This window comes from Meriones unguiculatus, chromosome 17 (genome assembly GCF_030254825.1).
Source record: "Meriones unguiculatus strain TT.TT164.6M chromosome 17, Bangor_MerUng_6.1, whole genome shotgun sequence".
NCBI lineage: Eukaryota > Metazoa > Chordata > Mammalia > Rodentia > Muridae > Meriones > Meriones unguiculatus.
Genome location: NC_083364.1, coordinates 21,682,571 through 21,702,742, shown reverse-complemented (window position 1 = coordinate 21,702,742; position 20,172 = coordinate 21,682,571). Strand labels below are relative to the sequence as shown.

The window sequence follows — 20,172 nt, the reverse complement described above, 5'->3', positions numbered from 1 at the left end:
TAAGAGACTGCTAAGTACTCAGCCCCAAACAGGGCGTTTGTGTCCACCCTCCAAAGCTCGGGGAGCACAGCAAAGACAGGGAAAAAGAGTGTAATAGTTGAAGGGCAGGAAGGAAGCTGTGGAGCAGTTTTCTGAGCATGGTATGGCTGCTGCCCCCGAGGAACTCAGAAGACAGAACCTAACTACGTCCCCCCACGGGAGGAAGGGCTTGCTAGACCCCACCCTCCCTGAGGATCTACTGATAGTTAATAGTTGCTGGGGAGAGCAAATCTTTTTCTGTTTTTAAATAGTTATTGTATAGTGTATGTTTCCGTGTTTGCATGTGTATGCCTCTGTGTGTTTATGTGTCGGCCCCACGGAGGCCAGAAGAGGCATTAGATGTCCTGGAGCTGAAGTTAACAGCCATCTGATATGAGTGCAGGAAATTAAACTTGGGTCCTGTAAGAGCAGCAAGGGATCTCAACCCCAGAGCCGTTGTTCTAACCTTTTAAAAGGATTTTTTTTTTCTCCTTGTTTTTGGAATAGGGTAGCCCTGACTGAAACTCACTATGAACTTGAACTCACAGAGATCCACCTGCCTCTGTTAGAATTAAAGGCATGCGCTAGAGTTAAAGGTGTGCTTGCCAGAATCGGTCTTCAGTGGTGTCGGCACTGGGAAGTCGTCCCACTCACGCTCAAATGCAGTAGGGCTGTGTCTCTGTCTCTGTCACACACACACACACACACACACACACACACACACACACACACACACACGATGTGAAATGTGATTCCCAGGGACCCCTTTGGGTTGCTGAAAATCCCCTGTAATTCTAGCTCCTTAAGATTTGATGCCCTCTTCTGGACTCCAGGGGCATGCACATACGTGGGACACATTAACACATACATGTAAATAAAAACAAACCTTAAAAAAGGATTAACTGCTTTAACAATGAAAGGATCAGCTGGATGGTTTAGTGGGTAAGGGTGCCTCTTGCCAAGCCTGATGACCTGAGTTCAGACTCCAGGACCCACAGTGTTAAGAGACAAGCAGAATGGACTTCCAGCCTCCACCACAGGCCGCACGCGCACGCCGTGTAAGTTTGAAATGTAAAGTTCGAGACCATCGTTGGGCTACATACATAAGTTGAGGCCAGCTTTAATCAGAGAGACCATTCCTTAAAAACCAAAAGACGTGAGAGTCCGTCTTCAAGCTAGGAGTCGAGAAGTCAGGAGAACAACTGTTCGCTTGGGAGAGTCTCTAAGTAAATGGCAACTCATGGGTAACTGACCAGAAAAGCCGCAATCTGATCAATTAGCGTCGTTCTCAGTTCAATAAATCCTAACAAACACACTCCAGCGGGCGCTAATACGACTAAAATGTGCCCGCCCACCCTTAGCAGCGGCCTTTTATTTAAAAATCGATCTAGAGACCGAAAAAAAAAAAAAAAACAGACGTGTTGGAAAGGGCGCAGATGTGGACCTGGAGAATGAGTGCCGGCAGGCAGGAGTTCTGGGGTGTGTGTGGGGGTCCCACAGTTCAAATCCACGCGGATCTGGAGTCTCACGTGCTGACCTGGAGTTGAGAAAGAGTGGTCGGTACGGAGACAGCGGAGAAGCTCGCGCTCTAGGGACCCAGCCGCAGAGGGCTTGCGCGCAGCCCGCGGCCGTCCGGGGACCCGGGCCTCCCGTCCGGCCGGCGCCCGCTCGGTGGCCTCCGCCAGGCCCCGCCCCCCAGGCCCCTCCGACCTCCGCCCCGGCCGGCAGCTCCGGCCGAGCTCCCGCAGCGCTCCGCCGTGCGGGCGGGCGGGCGGGCGGGCGCGCGGAGGGCGGGCCGGCGCGGGCGGGCCGCGGGCACTGATTGGCTTGGCCAGCGCCACGTTCCGAGGCCGTTTATGGCGGCGGGGCCGGGCCACCGCTCCAAAACAAAGGGCAGGCGGCCGCGGGGCGGCGGCGGGAGGATGCCTCGCGGCGGGCCAGGGCGCCAACGGCCACACCGCGTCCCGGGCCACACCGGGACCGCCTGAGCGCCGAGCCCGCTCCGACAGAGCCGGGGCCGGATGGGCGCTGCGGACCGGGCCGCGGACCGCCGAGCGGCCGTGAGTACGGGCGGGCCTCGGGCGGGTGCTCGCCGGCGACCTGAGGATCCGCGGCGCCCAGAGGGCGGGGAAGCACCTGTTGGGCGCGGGCGGGCGGGGCGGGAGCGCGGAGGACGCCTCGACTCTTTATTCTGCTCTTCCGATGTGTTGTAATTTGGCTTACTCGGTTTTGGAAGACAACGCAAAACCCCGGTCTTAAGATGTTTTAAAACCTTCCTTTTCCTCCCTATTGTTTCCTTATAAACAAAACACACACAAAAAAGGTAATGATTACAGAAGATACCTTCCTCCAATAAAGGAATATTAATTAAGGTGTAGCATTTTCAAGTTGCCTGTAGAATAATAACTGAAAGGAATTGCCCTCATTGTTTACCACTTGTGGCTCTAGGCTTTATTAATGCAAATTGCCAGCAGTAGCAACTAAGTAAGATATTTTCTCCTCAATACCTGCACAAATGCTCATCCTCGATGTCCACATTGCATGCTGAGCTCCAGGATATGACAGCCAGCAGAGGTCTGTTTTGAACAGATAATAGATGTTGAAAATACCATTCTTCATCCCAAGGTCTTTCGAATGCAGTTTCCTTCTGACTATCCAAAATGTATTCACCTTAACCTGATTTGTTTTGGCTCCTTGCTCTGCAAAACTCCTCAGGTCCCAAGACCAGGCTTACCTCCTCTGGGCAACCTTTCCAGGTCCATCACCCATCGCCCTGTACCTCTGTTGTGTTCCAGTAACTGTGTTAACAGATGTTTTCTGAGTACCTGCCTCCCTCTCCCCCGGAGGCTGTCTCCCCTGTGTCCATGAGCTGGTCCGGTGGGTGCCTGTATTCCTGTGTATAGTGGGATGTAAATAAATACCTGTATGTTTGTGTATTTAGCATGTGTGTACCTGGTGCCCACAGAAGTCCAAAGAGGGTATGGTATCCCATAGAGCTGAAGTTCTGGATGATCACGTACGATTCTGGGAATCCTACAGAGTCCTCCACAAGAACAACAAATGCTCCTAAAGTGCCGATCATCTCTCCAGCCATTGTGTGTGGGCTCTTAAAGAGACAGGGCTGGCATGTTTGAAGATCACTGCTGCCCAGATCTCAAGGCCTTTGTGTTCCTAGCCCTATGTGGTTAGCATGTCTTAGAGATTAGAGCAGATTCCTGCCTTACCTCAGATAGGCAGCAGTCCAGGAAACACTAAAAATCAGTCAAAGAAACAAACAACCATGTTAGTGACCAAGCTAAATAACAGTCTATATTTTTGGTTCAGGACTCACGCATTCTAGGCACGTGCTCCATCGGTTACTCTACCCATGGCTCCAATTTTATAGACTTATTGTAGAACAACTTGAGACTGACATGTTGCTGAAGAGCTAGGAATATGGCTCAGTGGTAGAACATGTGCTTAGCATGTGTGAGGCCCTGGGTTCCATCCCTGCTACACACAAATCAAAACTTCCTAGCTCGGCCCTGGCAGTCCCACCAAACCCACACCCAGGTCACCCCACCCTCCATTACTGCGGTACACTTGGTCCAGTAACTCAGGAAACCCTGTTCTTAAGTCCCAGGTTGTCTTCGTATTGGTTGGTGAATCTGCCACTTTGTATCAGCAACAATCTGCCTTCAGCCCCACAAGCACCCATGTAGAGGCAAGGGTGTAGCAGTCAAGGCTGGGTAGTCCTGGTGCGCTTTTCTTGATGGAGGGCTGATAAGTGCACCAGAAATTTAAAATATAAAGCAGCAGCTCATAAATGCAGGTTTCCGCAATGCGCAAACCTGATCTTATACATGGGAGGCAAGAGGAATGGAAATTTTTAGGTAAGGATTTAGGAACAAGTAAAAATCGTGAGTAGGTAGAGCGCTAAGGATTCTGGGAGGCAGTATGAGATGGAATGAGATCAGTTTTGTCCCCAGGAGTTACCCTGATGGGATAATGCCTAGGTCCCACACACCATCAGCAGGCATGCATGGAGTGAAACATTTGAATGTTTAAGTATATTTTTTCTTCAGCATGTAAGTAAATAATGTTTAGACAGGCCAGCACTCAGGAAGCAGAGACAGGGATCTCAGTATGTTCTAGGCCAGCCTGGTGAGTTCCTGATCAGTCAACGCTACATAGCAAAACTCTGTCTTTAAAGAAAAACAAAACTTACTTAGCCAGGCATGGTAACAGGAGGAGGAGGAATTCAGGGTCATCCTTAGCTCTATATGGAGTATTAGGCCACACAAGACCCTGTCTAAAAACAACAAAACAAAGGGCTTAGTGATTAAGAGTACGTACTGGTCTTAGCGAGGGCCCAAGTTTGACTCCTAGCACCCACATGAGGTAGCTTACCACCAACTGTAACTGCAGTCCAGGGGATCTGACACCCTGACACACAGCTCTTGTCCTTGACGCACATACCAACACACACACACACACACACACACACACACGCACACAATTAAAAGGAAAACTTAAAAATTGCCAGCTGTGGGGCTGGAGAGATGGCTCAAAGGTTAAGAACACTGGCTGTTCTTCCAAAGGTTCTGAGTTCGATTCCCAGCAACCACATGGTGGCTCACAACCATCTATAATGAGATCTGGTGCCCTCTTCTGGTTCTCAAGCACACATGCAGGCACAGCATGTCCAATAAAAAGCTGAACCTGTAAAAAACAAAACAAAACAAATTGCCAGCTGTGTTCTCTCCTCTCCAGCCGTCTTCACAGCCACCGTGCTAGCCGAAGAAACCGGGCAGCTTTCTGGTGGCACGTGTCTTGGGGCCAAAACTGCAGCATCTCCAGCTGTGCACACGTTATCAGTAGTCCTTGTCGTTCTTGAGCGTGGCGGGCTGAGATGGAAGATGAGGGGCAGAGGGAAGAGGTGTGCCACATCCCGTGGGTCCTGTGAATCCACAGCCGGCACAGGGCACTTTGTCTTGGGGCCCCTCTACAGGTGTCCGCAGTGTGGGAGAATGCTTCTTGCCCCGGGATGCAAGTAGGGAAACAGTGGATATGAGGAAAGAAGCAGATGCCCCCAAAAGCCAGCTCTAGCTACACTGTTTGAATCCTTCCAGATCTTTCCATGCCCGTGAGCATAGGTGCTGTGCATCTAAATAGTCAGTTTGTGTACTTGGCATCAAAATGGAAAGGTGTAGGGCCAGCAGGATGGCCAAGTGGTGAAAACACCTGCTGCCAATCCTAACGACCTAAGTTTGGGTCTGGGACCCAGAGTGGAAAGAGCCAACTCATCAGTTGTCCTGTGGCCACATGGGTGGTGCGCACAAAGGCCCAAGAAAATCAGGCCTTGAGAAGGAAGCTAGCTGTGTTCACTGCAGCCCCGGGCCCCATCTTGGCAGTATCTCTGAACACAAGGGCATTTGCAGACTCTGCAAGGTGCTTTCTAATTTTCAGTTATTCCACGGGAATATCGTGAGTGCTTTCATCCAATTGCTTTGCAAATGTGAACCGCTGGGATGCACTACTCCAGGGCAGGGACGCACAGCCAGGAAATGTTCTGGATGCAACCTCCCTACCCTGCAAGAGGCTGTACTGTCACCCCTGCTGGCTTCGAGTTACTGGGCTCAGTCAGCCTTCCAGGTAGCAAATAAAATCATAGACTGGTCCAAGTTCACTCGCTTGTTTGGGCAGTATTGGAGCCAGTGGTAGGGCTGTGGAGAAGGCTGGGTGCGGTTAAAGGGATGGCCAGGTGGTCCCAGCACTTGGGAGGTAGAGCGGGCAGAGCCCTGTGAATTCTAGGTCAGCCTGCCTACACAGGAAGTTCCAGGCCAGCCACAGCTCCAAGGAGAGACCCCGACAAAGAGAGAAAAGGAGGGTTGTGGCTGGCTGGACGGTACCCTGGCTCCACCCCTCATAGCATCAAGGGCCCTGGGCTTCATTCTGTCCTTCATCGTCTTCCACAGTGTGGTGGTTGCACCATATGGACATGAGCTGATCCACAGACTCTTAAAATAACTGCATGTGCTTATTTTAGGTGAGAAACTTCTGGAACCCAGTATACTGGTTTGCTAAGAAGGGAAAAAACAAAAACCATTACCTGCTGTGGAGATGGATACCCTCCACACCCCAGGGACTCCAGTGTCTGCCCCACAGGCACAGTTCACCCAGCAGACTATCAGTGGCTTCCCAGCCCCTTCACAGTGGTTCCTGATTGTTAGATCTTGTGGTTGTTTTCTCATTGCATGGCTTCTAATCAAAAGCCCAGTTCAGCTGACACAGAGCACCATGTCGCGCCTTCAGAGATGGCTGCTGTCAGAGCTGCTGCTGCTGCTGCTGCTCTGTGAGACAGAGAGAGAGAGAGAGCTGTAGATGACCTGAAGCTTTGAGCTGCCCTTGAAGGGGTAAAAGGGAATCCAAAGAACACAGCAGGCTTAGCAGGAGCTGCTTTGGGGACTGTGACACATAGGCAGATTGTGAGGTCAGGAGTGATGGAGGAGACATGAGAATTAAAGAAAAGTAGACGGGCACCTCCAGAAACAGAACTGTTTGTTTAGTCAGAGCGACTGAAGGGCTGCAGTCTCTGTGCAGAAGTGGAGACTGTGCATGTGGCGTGGGGGTGCTTGTGGGATGGGAGGGTCCATCTGCAGCCGAGCCCCCTGCAGGCTGAAAGTAGCGTGGGGCTCTCCTTTTCGGAAGCTCCTGCCGTTGTCACCAGTCCGGAGTGTCTCAGGCCACCCGAGGCTTTCAGGTCCTCTCGGATGAGGGTGCCTTGAGAAAGCAGGACCGAGTGGTGAAGGCCTGTGTCATCGTTTGCTTTCTGTTGCTGTGATAAACACTATAATCACAAGCAACCTGGGGAGGAATGGGTGTATTTCATCGTACTCCATTACTGAGGGAAGCTGAGGCAGGAACCTGGCCCAGAACTACTGAAGCATGATTCTTAATGGCTTGCTCACGCTCAGCTACCTTTTCTTTCTTTCTGTTTTATGTGTATGGGTGTCTTGCCTGCATGTGTGTAGTGCCTGTGGAGGCCAGAAGAGAGTGTCGGATTCCCTAGGACTGAAGTTACAGTTTTGAGCTGCCATGTGGGTGCTGGGAATTGAAAACTGGCCCTGTTCTGTGCAAGAACAGCCAAGTGATTGATCTTAACCACAGAGGCACCTCTCCAGTTTTTCTTAACCAGCTCCTATATACAGCTCAAACCTATCTGTCCATGTTTCTAGTCCTCTGCTTGAAACATTCAGTTCATAACCTGGACCCAAGCCGAACAGTGAGCTAAGAGCACCTTGTGTCTGTCTAGGTGCGGCTTCTTCCTGGAAGCTCTGGCTTCTGCCCTGACGCTTTGGAGGGTCCTCAGTGTGGGCAAGTATGTGTTAGGCTCAGCCACCCACCAGAAGCTGAGCTCTCTCCTTGGCAAATCTCCTCATAGCACGTGTGTGCGTGTGTGTGTGTGTGTGTGTGTGCGTGTGTGTGCTCGCTCGCGCGCACGCCCTGAGTGCAGGTATCCTTGCAGCTCTGTTTACAGGTGGTTGTGCTGGAATAGAACCCAGGTCCTCTGAGAAAAGCACTCTAAACTCTTAACTGCTGCATCTTCTCTCCAGCCCTTTCATCTTTTATTTCCTGCAGGGTATCGTTCTCAGTTTTAGTTTCTTCTGCATTGTGAATCACACAGAACAAACGCAGTGTTGGCAAAAAATTTTAACTCAGATACCATAGCTCCGTCACACAGGCCTTAGTGTGTTAGCAGCCCTTTGTCCATATATCTGAGATGGCTCTTGTGAACCATGTCTGTGGGTTTTGTTTTCTGATGTAGTCTACAACCTTAAACTTTTAGTGTGTTTACATGTAATGTAAGCATTGATGAGTAACTGATTTAAATCTTTGTGATTTCTATTACTTTGTGTTGTTTCTTTTCTCTCCTCTCTCGAGTCCTTTTAAATAGACTTTTTTTTTTTTCTGTATTTCTGTAATTCTTCTGTGCCTCTATTAACCTTTTAACGGGTTTGGAAGTTACATACTTCATTCTTATTCTTACGGACATTTCATCAGGTACTACCGGATTTACCCTTTATCAGAATCAAAACTTACTTAAAATAATAGCATTTTGGTTACTAGTCAGCTACATATATGATGACTGCCCTAAGGATACCTTACGCACAACAGTGAAAATTTCCTCTGATCTCACATCTCAGGAATCAGTTAATCTGCAGTTAAACAATACTGTCTTTGTAGAAGAATTGAGGGACCCTGAAATTCTTTCCTTCATCTTTCTTCTGACTTGTTGCTGTCACCTGTCAGATCTTTTAAGACTCTACACATTCTATCCACATAAGCCATTTTGTTTTCTTCTCTTAGTTGTGAATGTGACGTTTAGATTCTAGGTAGTGTTTTCTTTTGTCTAGAGCATATCCATAAACTTCCTTTAGTAATATTTCACAATAAAATTTTTTAATTGTGCAAGAGGTCATTTTGTCACTTTTTTTTTTAATAGAGGGTAGTGTGGAGGACAGAATTTTGCTGGGTAGCCCAGGCTGGCCCAGAACTCTGAGTCCTCCTGCTCCAGCCCTCCAGGGAGCTGGGAATATAGATGTGAGCCTACATCTAACTCTGGTTTTTGGAGACAGGGTTTCTCTGTGTAGCCCTGGCTGTCCTGGAACTTTGTAGACCAGGCTGGACTGGACTCTGCCCGCCCCTGCCTCCCAAGTGCTGGGATTAAAGGTGTGCACCACCACTTCTGGCTCACCTCTTTATAAAAGTGAATTGACTTTGTTCTGGATGATGCTGGGGTTTAAGCCCATCTGTTCCCAATTCTTGAACGACTACTGAATGTAAATTATAGGATAACAGCAAATGTCTCCAAAATCTTGTTGTTGTTTTTGTTTTCTGAGACAGGGTTTCCCCGTGTGGTCCCAGCTGTCCTAGAATTTGCTCTGTAGACCAGGTTGGCCAAACTCAGATCCACTGCCCTGCCTCCCAAGTGCTGGGATTAAAGGTGTTTCCAAAGTCTTCTGTTTTCTGAGACAGGGTTTGTCTGTAGCCTTGGCTGTCCTGGACCTGATTTGTAGACCAGGCTGGCCTCAAATTAAGAGATCCACCTGCCTCTGCCTCCCTGTGTATTGGGCTCACAGGTCTGCACCACTGCTCCCAGCAGTTTCCAAAGTATATTTTTATTAAATAATTCAATTTACATCTCGGTCATAGGTTCCTCCCTTCTCTTCTCCCACTCCCCTATTATGAGGACTTTCCAAAGTCTTAATGGCACCTTCTTGAATACTATCTAGGTTTTGGTATTTACTATGGAAGCATTTCTGATCATCAGCTAACCCCCTCCCAGCTTTCTGGGCATGTTTATGGCCTTTTTCTGTTTCCTTTGGTATTCTTCAGTTTCTTTGTTCTGTGTCTAGTCATGATTTTATTTTTGTTTTTCCTGCTTGGAATTTAGCTGAGACACTTCTAGTGTGTCTTCAATTCTGGAAACTCCATCATTAATTTCTCTGACTCATCTTGGCTGTCCTGGACTGACTTTGTTGACCAGGATGGCCTCGAACTCACAGCGACCCGCCTGCCTCTGCCTCCCCGTGTGCTGGGATTACAGGTGTCCCCTATAATTTTTAACATTTACTATTTGGTTGAGTGGGAGCTGGGGTGTGCCACCGTGTGCCAGTGGAGACCGGGGAACTGCCTGTAGTGACAGGCACCACTGCCACCATGAGGCTCCTGCTGACCCAGCTCAGGCCACCATGGCTGGTGGCAAGCACCTTTTCCCACCCAGCCACTTGGCCAGCCCACGGCTACACTGGTCTTTTAATGGGGGTTCCTCAGGACTGGGATACAGATATTTTTCTCCAAACTAGACATGTGCTTGCATTTGCCTCTGCCAGGTCCCTTGGAGCCTTGCTGTAGTAAAAACCTATCTACTGAGAGTTCTTGAAACCTTCTGACTTGTGGAAGTGGAACTTGGGGCTGTGATTTTACATGAGGATGGTCTTGTGATAACTGTCCCCTTGGTGTGAGCACAGCTTCAGTCAGTCTTTGGCTTGCTGAGGGACACCCACCATCACGAGGGTCCGCCAAATGCTTTCAGGGGAAAACTACCACTGAGCAAAACCCAAACTTCTGGGTCCAGCTGTGCACAGACACCATCTGGCCATTGTTTTAGTATCACATTGTTGCTTTAAGGAAATGGCCCAAGTCGGATGTAGTGGTACCCCAGAAATCCCACATATTTGGATGGCTGAGATAAGAGAGTGCACAGTGTGTGTTGAAAGCCAACTTGGACTAAATAGCAAGATAGCTGTCTTTAAAAAAAAAAAAAAAAAAGCTAAAGAGATGGCTCAACCATTGAAAGTTAGGACTTCTCCACTGGAGGGCTGGTACAGGTATGTACTTATCATAGTGTTAGATTGGAAGCTGAGTTTTGATACATTAAACTCCTTTTCATTTTTAATGTATGAGTGCTCTGCATGCCAGAAGAGGGCACTGGATCCCACTGTAGACGGTTGCTAGAAACTGAACTCAGGGCCCCTGGAAGAGCAGTCAGCCATCAACTGCTAAGCCATCTCTCCAGCCCCATTTACTTTCATCTTAATTTATGTGTATGGGTACGTGAATGCCCAGTACCTAGAGAAGCCAGGAGTTGGGTCCCCTGGCTCTGGAGTTACAGGCCTTTGTTTCTGAAATAGCATGCTTACAACATTAGATGTTAGCATTTGTTTGATATGAAGACTTAGATCTTAGAGGAGACTGAGACAGAAGAATTAAGTTTTGATACATTAAACTCCTTTTCATTTTTAATGTATGAGTGCTCTGCATGCCAGAAGAGGGCACTGGATCCCACTGTAGACGGTTGCTAGAAACTGAACTCAGGGCCATCCTGGGCCAGAGTCAGACTGTCTGAAAAAAAAAAAACACAAAAGAGACCCTGGGCTCAGTGACTAGCTCGTGCTTCCTTTGTACAAAGCCCTGGTCTTCATCCCCAACACTGCAAAATAAAATGAAAAGGGTTAGATCTTTAACTTTTAGGCCTGCTCCCTTTTCAAATTACCTGTGCCCTAGGCAGACCTCCTTGCCTGTCTGGTGCTGTTAATGTTAACCAGGGCCTGTCTGATTTGCTTGCAGGTTGCACTGGTTTTCTTTTGCCCCAGTGTGTGGACACTACCACACGCCTTCCAAACCAGCAACGGCTCTTGCATGTATTTTCCAGTGTTTCCTTTGTCAGAGAGTCCGACAGAGCCATAGCTCCTCCAGAGCTGGCCCGGAGCGGATAGACGAGCGCCCAGCAGACATGGTGAAAATGACCAAATCCAAAACATTCCAAGCTTATCTGCCACACTGTCACCGAACTTACAGCTGTATCCACTGCAGAGCCCATCTGGCCAATCACGATGAACTCATCTCCAAGGCAAGTGATCTGGATCCAAAACTAATGAAAGGAAGGATTGCACACGCCTCTAGTCCTAGCACTAGGGAAGGAGAGGCAGGAGGATCTCTGTAAGTTCCAGGTCAGCCTGGGGTATATAGTGAGACCATGCCTCAAAAAAAAAAAAAAAGTCATAAGCTCGTATGTCTGATGACAGGCAGGGCTGATTGGAAACTACAAGGCTTTGGCAACTCAACTCGGTAACAACTGCTATTTGCAAGATCCACCACCTAAGCCAGCAGTCAGAGTTGGGTACCACGTTCAGCCATTTTCTGCAGCATGCCAGGCACATCCATCGTGGGAGGAGCACAAAAGGAACTTGAGAAAGCGGTTTTCAAAACTGCATGAAGAACAGAAGTATGATGAAAAATGAGTAATTGGAAATTTAACTGCTGCTAGGCTAGGTGGTGGTGGCGCATGCCTTTAATCCCAGCATTTGGGAGCAGAGGCAGGGAGATCTCTGTGAGTTCAAGGCCAGCCTGTTCTACAATCTAGGTCGGCCAACAGGATTTCTTGTTACATAGATAGGTAACAACCTATCTATAAACCTAAATAAATAGGGAGATAGGGAGATAGATAGATAGATAGATAGATAGATAGATAGATAGATAGATAGATAGATAGATAGAGGCTTATCCATTGCATCAGATAAACATTTCAAGTTGGAAGATGCCACAAATACAATTCCTTTTTTTTTTTTTTTTTTTTTTTACTATTTTTATTTATTTAACTTTATTTTGTGTGCATTAGTGTGGAGGTGTCAGATCCCTTGGAATAGGCGTTACAGACAGCTGTGAGCTGCCACGTAGGGGCTGGGAATTGAACCCAGTCCCCTGGAAGAACAGACAGTGCTCTTAACCACTGAGCCATCTCTCCAGCCCCACAAATACAATTCTTAAAAATACATAGACTGCCAGGCTGCATCAAGCATGGGGGATGAGAGTGACTTTTAGTTTTGTGTTCCAGTAACAAGGTACAGTCAGCTCAATAAAGAAAAAACTTACGGTCTTATGGTTTCAGAGATTTCCATGTGTGGCCGGTGTCTCTCCCCCCCACCCCACCCCATGGTAGGAGCATGTGGCAGCGGGTAGAGAGCAGAAAGGAAGAGACTGTGCCAGTGACCTCCGAGGTTTGCCTTTAGTGACCTGGCTTCCTCCCAGTGCCTTTTCTTGCTCCAGTAACAGCACTGCAGTGACCCAAGCCTTCAGCAAGTGGCCCTAACGATCCAACAGCCATAGCAGACTCCTTTCTCCTGAGTGCACTTCCTGCTCTGGGCTTAGTGAACCTGAGCAGCACACACCACAGAAGCAGATTCCGGCATACTGGAAGCTAGAACCACCTCCATGAGAGTTCACCGGTCTCAGGTCCATATTTGTCACTTAACCAGGAACCCTCTGGTCCACAGAAGCCCTCCTTTAAAAAACAGTCTCACTGTGCAGCCCTCGACTGGCTGGCCAGCAACCCCAGGTACCCACTGTCCCCATCTTCCCAGCACTGAGGTTACAGGTGCTATGCCAGTTGTAATTTATTTATATGGTTGTTCTTTTGTTGTTTTGTTTGTTTGTTTTTGAGTCAGAATTTCTCTGTATAGCCCTGGCTGTCCTGGACTCCCTTTATAGACCAGGCTAGCCTTGAACTCACAGAGTTCCTCCTGCTTCTGCCTATGAGTGCTGGCATTACGGACAGCTATCCAGGCCAATCTTGAAGCCCCAGTTCAAGCATTTTTCCCTTCCTCAGCTGCACATGGGCCCCAGTGCCCAGCTCTGGTTTGCTGTGAATTTACAGGGCAGACAATTGCATAGTGGTAATGATGTCGTCTAGATGCAAAACCATCACCTGGAATTGTGCCAGCAGATGCACGATCCATATGGCTTTGGGAATTGTACTTGTGAGGGTGACTCCAACATGCAGAAAGAGCTGGCTGGTGCCTTGCCTGACCCCCTGCTAACACTTCCTTTTCTTCTTTGCAGTCCTTTCAGGGAAGTCAGGGGCGAGCCTACCTCTTCAACTCTGTGTGAGTACGTGCTGTCTCACTCGTGTGTCTGGCTCTGTCCCGCTGGCTGCTCAGTTATTAAAAGCTTAAATGTGTAACTGAGCCGTACCAGATGCCTCGATCAACTGGGAGGAATCTAGCTCCTGTGTGTGTGTTTCTGAGAGCACCATTGTTGTGTCTGAGTTTAGACTCCAAGCCTGACTCTAGGATTCCCATGGTGGGCTGGGTTTGGCTCTGAAGTACAGTGCTTGCTCAGCGCATAGGAGACAAAGTGGAGGTGGGAGGGAGAACAGCCTGTAAGGATCAGGAAAAGTCTGGTTCTGGTGCACATAGTGATGTGAGGGAGGGGAAAGGCACTGGGCAAGGGGACCTACAGCACAGTCACCCTGTGTCTTGACAGGGTGAATGTGGGCTGCGGCCCCGCTGAGGAGAGAGTCCTCCTAACTGGGCTGCATGCAGTGGCCGACATCTACTGTGAGAACTGCAAGACGACGCTTGGGTGGAAATACGTGAGTACCTGCACCTGGAGAGGGACGGTGGTATCTTTCAAACACTGCAGGTTCTCCTGAGATCACTCAGAGGGCAGAACCTCTCTAGTGTGCAGAAAGCCCCTGAGTTCTGTCCCTAGAACTGCATAAAACTCGCCATGGAGCCAGCCCCATGGCTCAGTGGGTAAAAGCGCCTGCCGCCAACCCTGACACCCTGAGTCTGGTCCTGGGATCTACATGGTGGGGAGAAAGAACCAGCTCTTGCTTTGAGCTGGTTTTCCTTTGAGCACCACAGCACACAAATGCACAAACACACAATTAAAGAACAAAGTAGGGTGAGCACTCAGGAGGTGGAGACAGGACCAGAAGTTCCTGTCTGATAATAAAGATTACAAGTGTTTCCTTCAAACAGTACAGAACAGAGCATGCCATGTCCACCAGTGCCCCCGTTCAGGCCAGACTCTGCAGCCCCCTCAGGACAAGGGCCATGGCAGTCCCCAGACTCTCTTCCCAAGACTGCTTTCTCAGATTTTGAGTGAGGGTTGCCACCCTGCCTGTCTCCAGCTCTTCCCGTAAGTTGGTCTGATATCTCAAATATGACAACCTTGTCACTCTTGGCCTTTGGCTTATTTCCAACTCTGAGGTCTGGGCACCCTCTACAGCAAAGGCTAAACACCATTTGCTGCATGCCTTTGTCTCCAGAGAGCCACCGCAGCCTGCTGTCCAACCTGATGTTCGGTGGACATCTGCTTCGGGCAGCTCTTCAATTTCTACTTCGTCACCTTGTGATGATGTGCGTACTCCACACACGTGTTTCCACGTGTGCACCTGGAAGCAGGCTGAGGTCAGGTGTCTCCTCAATATCTGCTTAATTTGCTAAGGTAGTCTCTTCCCAAATCCAGAACTCACTGATCCTGGTAGTCTTTAAGTTAGCCACCTCAACCCAGGGATCTCCTGTCTGCTTCCCAAACTCTGATCACAGGCAGCTGCCCCATCTGGTCTGCCCTGAAGTGGCACTTAGCAAACTCTAGCCCTCATGCTTGTGTGGGCAGTACTCTACCTACTAAACCGTATTCCCAGCCCTTGTGCCTTCTCTTGAGCTCTGGGTCCTCACAGGTCAGGATGACCTGCTCTTCTTTCCTTGAATGTCTGATCATCTTGGTCTTCCATACTCCTCATGAATGGCCAAGGAGCAGACACACCCTACGAAGCACTAGGCTCTTGCAGCCCCAGCCCTTGAGCTAGTTGGCTGTGGTCTACAAGCTCCCCTTTTGTCCTCCCTGTAGTCACTGCTGCATGCTGCCCCCACTGCTGCACCTGCTGGGACGCAGCCAGGTCACATGCTATAAAATGCTAAGCTAGCAGCCATGGTCATACTCCCATAAAGGGTCAGCACTTGAGCTGGGAAGATTTAGTTGGTAAAGTGCTGGCTATGTCAGCGTAAGCATAAGTTCAGATCACAGTCACACACGTCAAGAGCAAAGTGTGGCATCATATGTCCATAACCCTAGTGGTGAGGAGGCAGAAACAGGTCACTGGCCAGCCCCCCATGCTAGCTCGATCAGTGAACCCTAGGTTAAATGAAAAAGCTTGTCTCAAAAGATAAAGTAGACAGGAGAACAGAGATGGCTCAGTAGTTAAGAACACTAGCTGCTCTTCTAGAGAACCCGGATTCCATTCCTAGCACCCACCTGAGACAGGCAGCTGACAAAGTTCCAGGGGATCTAGTGCCCTCTTCTGGCCTCCATGGAAACTGCATTACATGATGCAAAGATCCATGTAACAGGGATCCATGTAACAGGGATGCACCCATACACATAAAAATAAATAAAAAGTCAAATAAAAGAGCTGGCAGGATGGCTGAGCAGGTGAAAGTGTTTGCTACGTATGTGATGACCTGAGTCCCATCCACAGAACCCACAAATGGAAGACTCCAAAATGCTGTCCTGACCTCCACATGTGCACAAGTCTGCCCCCTCCCTAATAATAATAATAAAACTTTCAAAGCGTAGGGCAATCAAAACACTCCTCTCCAACACTGGCCTGCACACAACAGGAATGTATAACCCAGCCTCATCTGTGTGCCACTGACTGTTCTATCACTGCCCTTCAGACCTCCTGAAACACCCACGTACAGTCATTGCCCACCCAGAGGCACAGGCACACTAAACGCCACACGCTAGGCTACTTCCCCAGCGCCAGAAACAGAACAGTTAACATGCCTCATAAATGTAATGAACCGTTCAAGGCGACGCCGATGGGCATGGTGGCACACACCTGTAATCCCAGCACTCGGGGAGGCAGAAGCAAACAGATCTCTGATCTCTGTGAGTTCGGGGCCAGCCTGGTCTACAAAGTGAGCCCAGGATAGGCAAGGCTACACAGAGAAACACTGTCTCGAAAAACCAAATCAAAAAGAAAAAAAAAAAAAATCATCCTGCACTGACACATGGGTCTGGGTGGAAATAATGCCACTAATTTCACTGTTTACCAAGAGGAAAGTAAAGCAGGAAAATAAAAGTGTATCCTAAAACCTCTCTACTTTCCCCCACAAGGAACACGCCTTTGAGAGCAGCCAGAAATACAAGGAAGGAAAATTTATCATTGAACTTGCCCACATGATCAAAGACAACGGCTGGGAGTAAAGTGAAGCAGCCCATTCTGTCGTGAAAGCCGAGTGTGACGAAGACCTAGCTGCTTGATGACAGTACCTGTTGAACCTAACCCCACAGGCCAGCCCAGTCTGAACACTTGAAGGCCTCTCTCTTGGTGCCCCATCTGAGTCCCCTTCATGTACACTAGTGTTCCTGGAAGTTTGCATTCTTTTTCTAACTTAAGTTCTAGAGAAAGAATTAACCAAGTGATGACTCACCTGCCTAGTTAATACCTTCTTTTCCCCTACGCCTTCGACGTAGTCTGGCTGTGTCTTCACCAAAGCCAAGTCCCTAAAAGCACAGAAGCAGGGTCTCCTTCACAAGCATTGGCATAGTGACCAGAAGTAGCCAACAGATTTAAATGCAAAGCATGATGCTTCAAAAGTTGAAACCAGCCACTGCTGATATGTTAGAGAAGCTACAGAAGAAAGCATTCAATGCACATCTTATTTCACTAGTGGCTGAATGTGCTGCCCCAGGCCTACCGCAGCCTGCTCCAGACTCCCTCAGTGCTGCAGCAGCTCGTATGGAGGGCTGGTCCCTGTCATAGAGCAGCAGGCTGGGCTTCATTTTTACCCTGGATGTACTTGAAGTAGTTATGCATAGAGGCCGGAACCAGCAGGGAGAACTTCAAAACTTGAGATTTTTTTTTTCTTTTCTCTTGATAAAGGAAGACTTAGCATACTGTGGGAGCTACCTTTCCTGCCTGGAGTCACCTCATGACCTGAGAGGGAAGGGTCTGGGCATCCCGAAAGCCCTGGATCTCTCAGATTTTAGGTCACAACCCATCATTCCCCATACATCCATAGGAGTGACCAGTTTGCAGAAGATGGAGGCCAGAACCATTCCCAGATAAGTTTCAATTTTTTTGCACCTGACCCAGGGCAAAGCAACATGCCAGGAGAGTGCTCAGCCACAGTTTGCTCTAGCGCTGCCTGAGGTGTGGTTAGCCTAAAAGCCCCAAACCTTCTAAACCCTGTCCTCTGGCCAGCACAGGCGCTTCATTTGTCTACTCCAGCTCACTACTCACTCCAAAGCCTACATTTTGGTGCCATTTCTTTGCCCAAGACTGGAAGCCTGGTAATATAAGAAATGCCTGGGCAACTGAAGACATGTTTGCATGGTCTGTGAATCTCTCTGCCTAATCCTAGCCCAAGCTGCTTTCTCCCCCAACTACTACTCGGTTCCCTTCAAAATAAAGCTGGCCCAGAACAAGGTAATTCTACCCAGTAAGGTAACTGCTTACTCAGCACAGGTAGTGGGTGTGCATGAAGCCTAGGGGCCCAAAGGCCATCCTTCTCTAGGAATGCACACTAGTCTACAGCTCCAAGTGGACATAACACCCTGGCTAGTTTTTAATACACTTGCAAGTGGGAACTTTGTGGCTGAGGCACGGGAGACCGGATATCAACCAGCGGAAGGAAACTCAAGGGTATCCTGAGTAGGTCCCTATAGATGCTTCACTTAAATTGAACAATCTTTGAGAATTCTTCTGACCAGTTTTTTTGTATATACTAAGATTATATTTACAGGTTTTTGTTTTTGTTTTTGTTTTTTTACGTTCTGGGCTTCCTGCCCTTCTACTTGAGCACTTTGCATTGTCTTTTGTGATAGCACTGATTGGAAACTTTTTGCTAGTACTCTTTATGACTTATTTTGTATTGGGGGTAATGGATACCAACAAAACTTTTATGAAGTTTTTTTGGATTTTGTGTTGGCCTTCTGTGAAATAGAAACTTTTTAAACCAAAAGAAATGACCATGAGCTGGCTTCAGGGGAAAGTGACGCAACACTACAACCAGTGTTCTGGTGACCTGTCAAACTGGCTCACCTTATGTTTCTAAACAGTGTCATTCTGTAGCTATCTTAGAAATGTTTTCTTCAGAACAGTGGGAAGTTATACCAGGTCATAAATGCCACTTTACTTTAGAAATGTGGTTTATTTTGTTGCCATCTTGTTAGTATATACACAGTATTTTTATACCTTAATGCTTATTCTTGATGGCATCTGTCAGATATTTGAAAAGATCAGAAATGAGATTCCCCCCCCTCCAAAAAGTCCTTTATTTTCTGATGAGCTCATCAGGTACTTTTCAAAACCCAGTTTTACTGTCTAAAAAGCTACCATTTCAGCTCTAGATAACCTATGGAAATAAGCCCTGGTGGCCTGTCCTCTGTGCTGGAGGACAAGAGTGAAGAGGACAAGTGTAGGCTGCTGAGCAAGGCTGACTGGACAGTGACTTGGAAGCTACTGGGAGTTCACCACGAATAGCAGGACCACCAAGCTCAAGCATACAAAGCACCCTCGGCCTCCCTGTCCCCTAGGCCAGAGCCGTCAGCCTTGGTGGCACGTCTGTGTGAGATATAAAAATAAAGCTTCTGTTGTCAAACAGCAAGGTTTCTGTAGTGCTCGCTGTCTCAGGGACGGTACCATGGAAGATGGCCCACAGCTTCTTGGAGCATCCACTGGGAACAAAGGATGTGTCAGGGTTTCTGAGCCCCTTGAGGACCTAGGGCTTCTGGGGTCCCGATGCTTTAAGTGTGGCCTGAGAAAAGTGTAAGAAGATAATTAGGCAATCATTGCCTCTGTCTGCCCAGAGAACCTCAACTCTGTAGCTCTGGGTTTTTGTTTTTTTTTGTTGTTGTTGTTGTTGTTGTTTTGCCTTTTTTGAAATAAGGTCTTACCACCTGCCTCTTTAATTTTAGGGAGCAGGATCTTGACATGTGGCCTTGACTGACCCACAATGTGCAGTGATCCTCCTGCCTCCACTTACCAACCAGGACTACAGGTGTGTCTGCATCTGGCCCCACTTTGTGACCTGTGAGGTATCACTTCCCTATACCCAGAGGAATCAACAGAGGAGCCAAAGGGGTAGAGGAAGGCAGGGTGGAACGGCAATGCAGTCCAGGGCCTGAGCTGACACCCCAGGCAGTGGGTTGGGCTGGAGAAGTGTAGCTGGCCTGTGAGCAAGGAACAATTTTCTCCTGGCCTCAGGGAACAGTCAGGGATGACCAGCAGTCAGACCCTGAGTGCATGTAACAGCAACTGGAAATGGAGGGGAAAAGGCAGGGTAGTGAGGCAAGAGTCTCTCCCAGAAATACAAAAGGCCTGTGGTTTTAACATCAAAAATGGAAAAGTACCAGGCTACATTCCAGAACCAAGAACTTTTGAGATTTTGTGGATTCAGGTTTGGGTTAAGAAAAAAACAAGAGTCAAGCCTAAGTTACAATTTAATGGGACATACTCTAAGGAGTGGTTAGCAACATGACACTGCCTCCAGAGGGGGGATCTGCCCACACTTCTGAAGAAACAGCTGGGGAAGGCTCAGGATGGGAGGCAAAGAAAGCAATGAAGAACAGGTGGCTGTAAGCTGTTTGGACACACAACGGCCAGTGAATCCTTTCCAGGAGACAGCTGTCCTGGAATCAAAAGCAGTGGTGAGCCAGGCAGGGTGGCACACACCTTTAATCCTAGCACTTAGGAAGACAGAGGCAGGTGACTCCTGAGTTCAGGGCCAGCTTGGTCTTACATAGTGACTTCTAGGACAGACTGTTTGAAAACACAACAAGGAGTTGGTAACTGGGGCCACTTTTTTGTTTGTTTTT

At 48.5% G+C, this 20,172-nt stretch overlaps 2 protein-coding genes across 7 annotated transcripts in view; one reads left to right on the top strand and one right to left on the bottom strand.

The window, feature by feature from the left end:
* Positions 1-1,375: 1,375 nt before the first annotated feature.
* Positions 1,376-20,172, bottom strand: part of Ppil2 (peptidylprolyl isomerase like 2) — a 43,563-nt gene continuing 24,766 nt past the window's right edge. Inside the window, exons 21-26 of one of the 5 annotated variants that reach the window (XR_009587211.1) lie at positions 16,785-19,112; positions 4,226-6,350; positions 3,243-3,269; positions 2,526-2,594; positions 2,155-2,314; positions 1,376-1,555 (exon numbers count right to left, since the gene is read on the bottom strand). The gene's annotated coding sequence lies outside the window, so the exon portion shown is untranslated. Of the gene's footprint in view, positions 1,556-2,154; positions 2,315-2,525; positions 2,595-3,242; positions 3,270-4,225; positions 6,351-10,881; positions 10,906-16,784; positions 19,113-19,779; positions 19,987-20,172 lie in introns of those variants that run through there. The other 4 variants (XR_009587210.1, XM_060371371.1, XM_021645941.2 and 1 more) reach the window with 4 other exon arrangements.
* On the top strand, positions 1,841-18,962 carry Ypel1 (yippee like 1). 2 transcript variants are annotated; one of them, XM_060371376.1, is made up of 5 exons: positions 1,841-2,078; positions 11,131-11,413; positions 13,402-13,445; positions 13,825-13,933; positions 16,468-18,962. In XM_060371376.1, the coding sequence occupies exons 2-5, from the start codon at positions 11,297-11,299 to the stop codon at positions 16,555-16,557; spliced, it is 360 nt and encodes a 119-aa protein (XP_060227359.1). In that variant the 5' UTR covers positions 1,841-2,078; positions 11,131-11,296; the 3' UTR covers positions 16,558-18,962. The 2 variants fall into 2 exon arrangements, with proteins under 2 accessions (XP_060227359.1, XP_021501617.1); XM_021645942.2 differs by having other exon boundaries at positions 1,901-2,078; positions 11,216-11,413.

Excerpts from the sequence above, each read along its gene's own strand:
- Ypel1 (XM_021645942.2), top strand. The coding sequence starts at position 2,040 with ATGGGCGCTGCGGACCGGGCCGCGGACCGCCGAGCGGCC. Across the intron at positions 11,414-13,401 it reads ACGATGAACTCATCTCCAAG|TCCTTTCAGGGAAGTCAGGG; the intron begins GCAAGTGATCTG and ends TCTTCTTTGCAG. Across the intron at positions 13,934-16,467 it reads CGACGCTTGGGTGGAAATAC|GAACACGCCTTTGAGAGCAG; the intron begins GTGAGTACCTGC and ends TTCCCCCACAAG.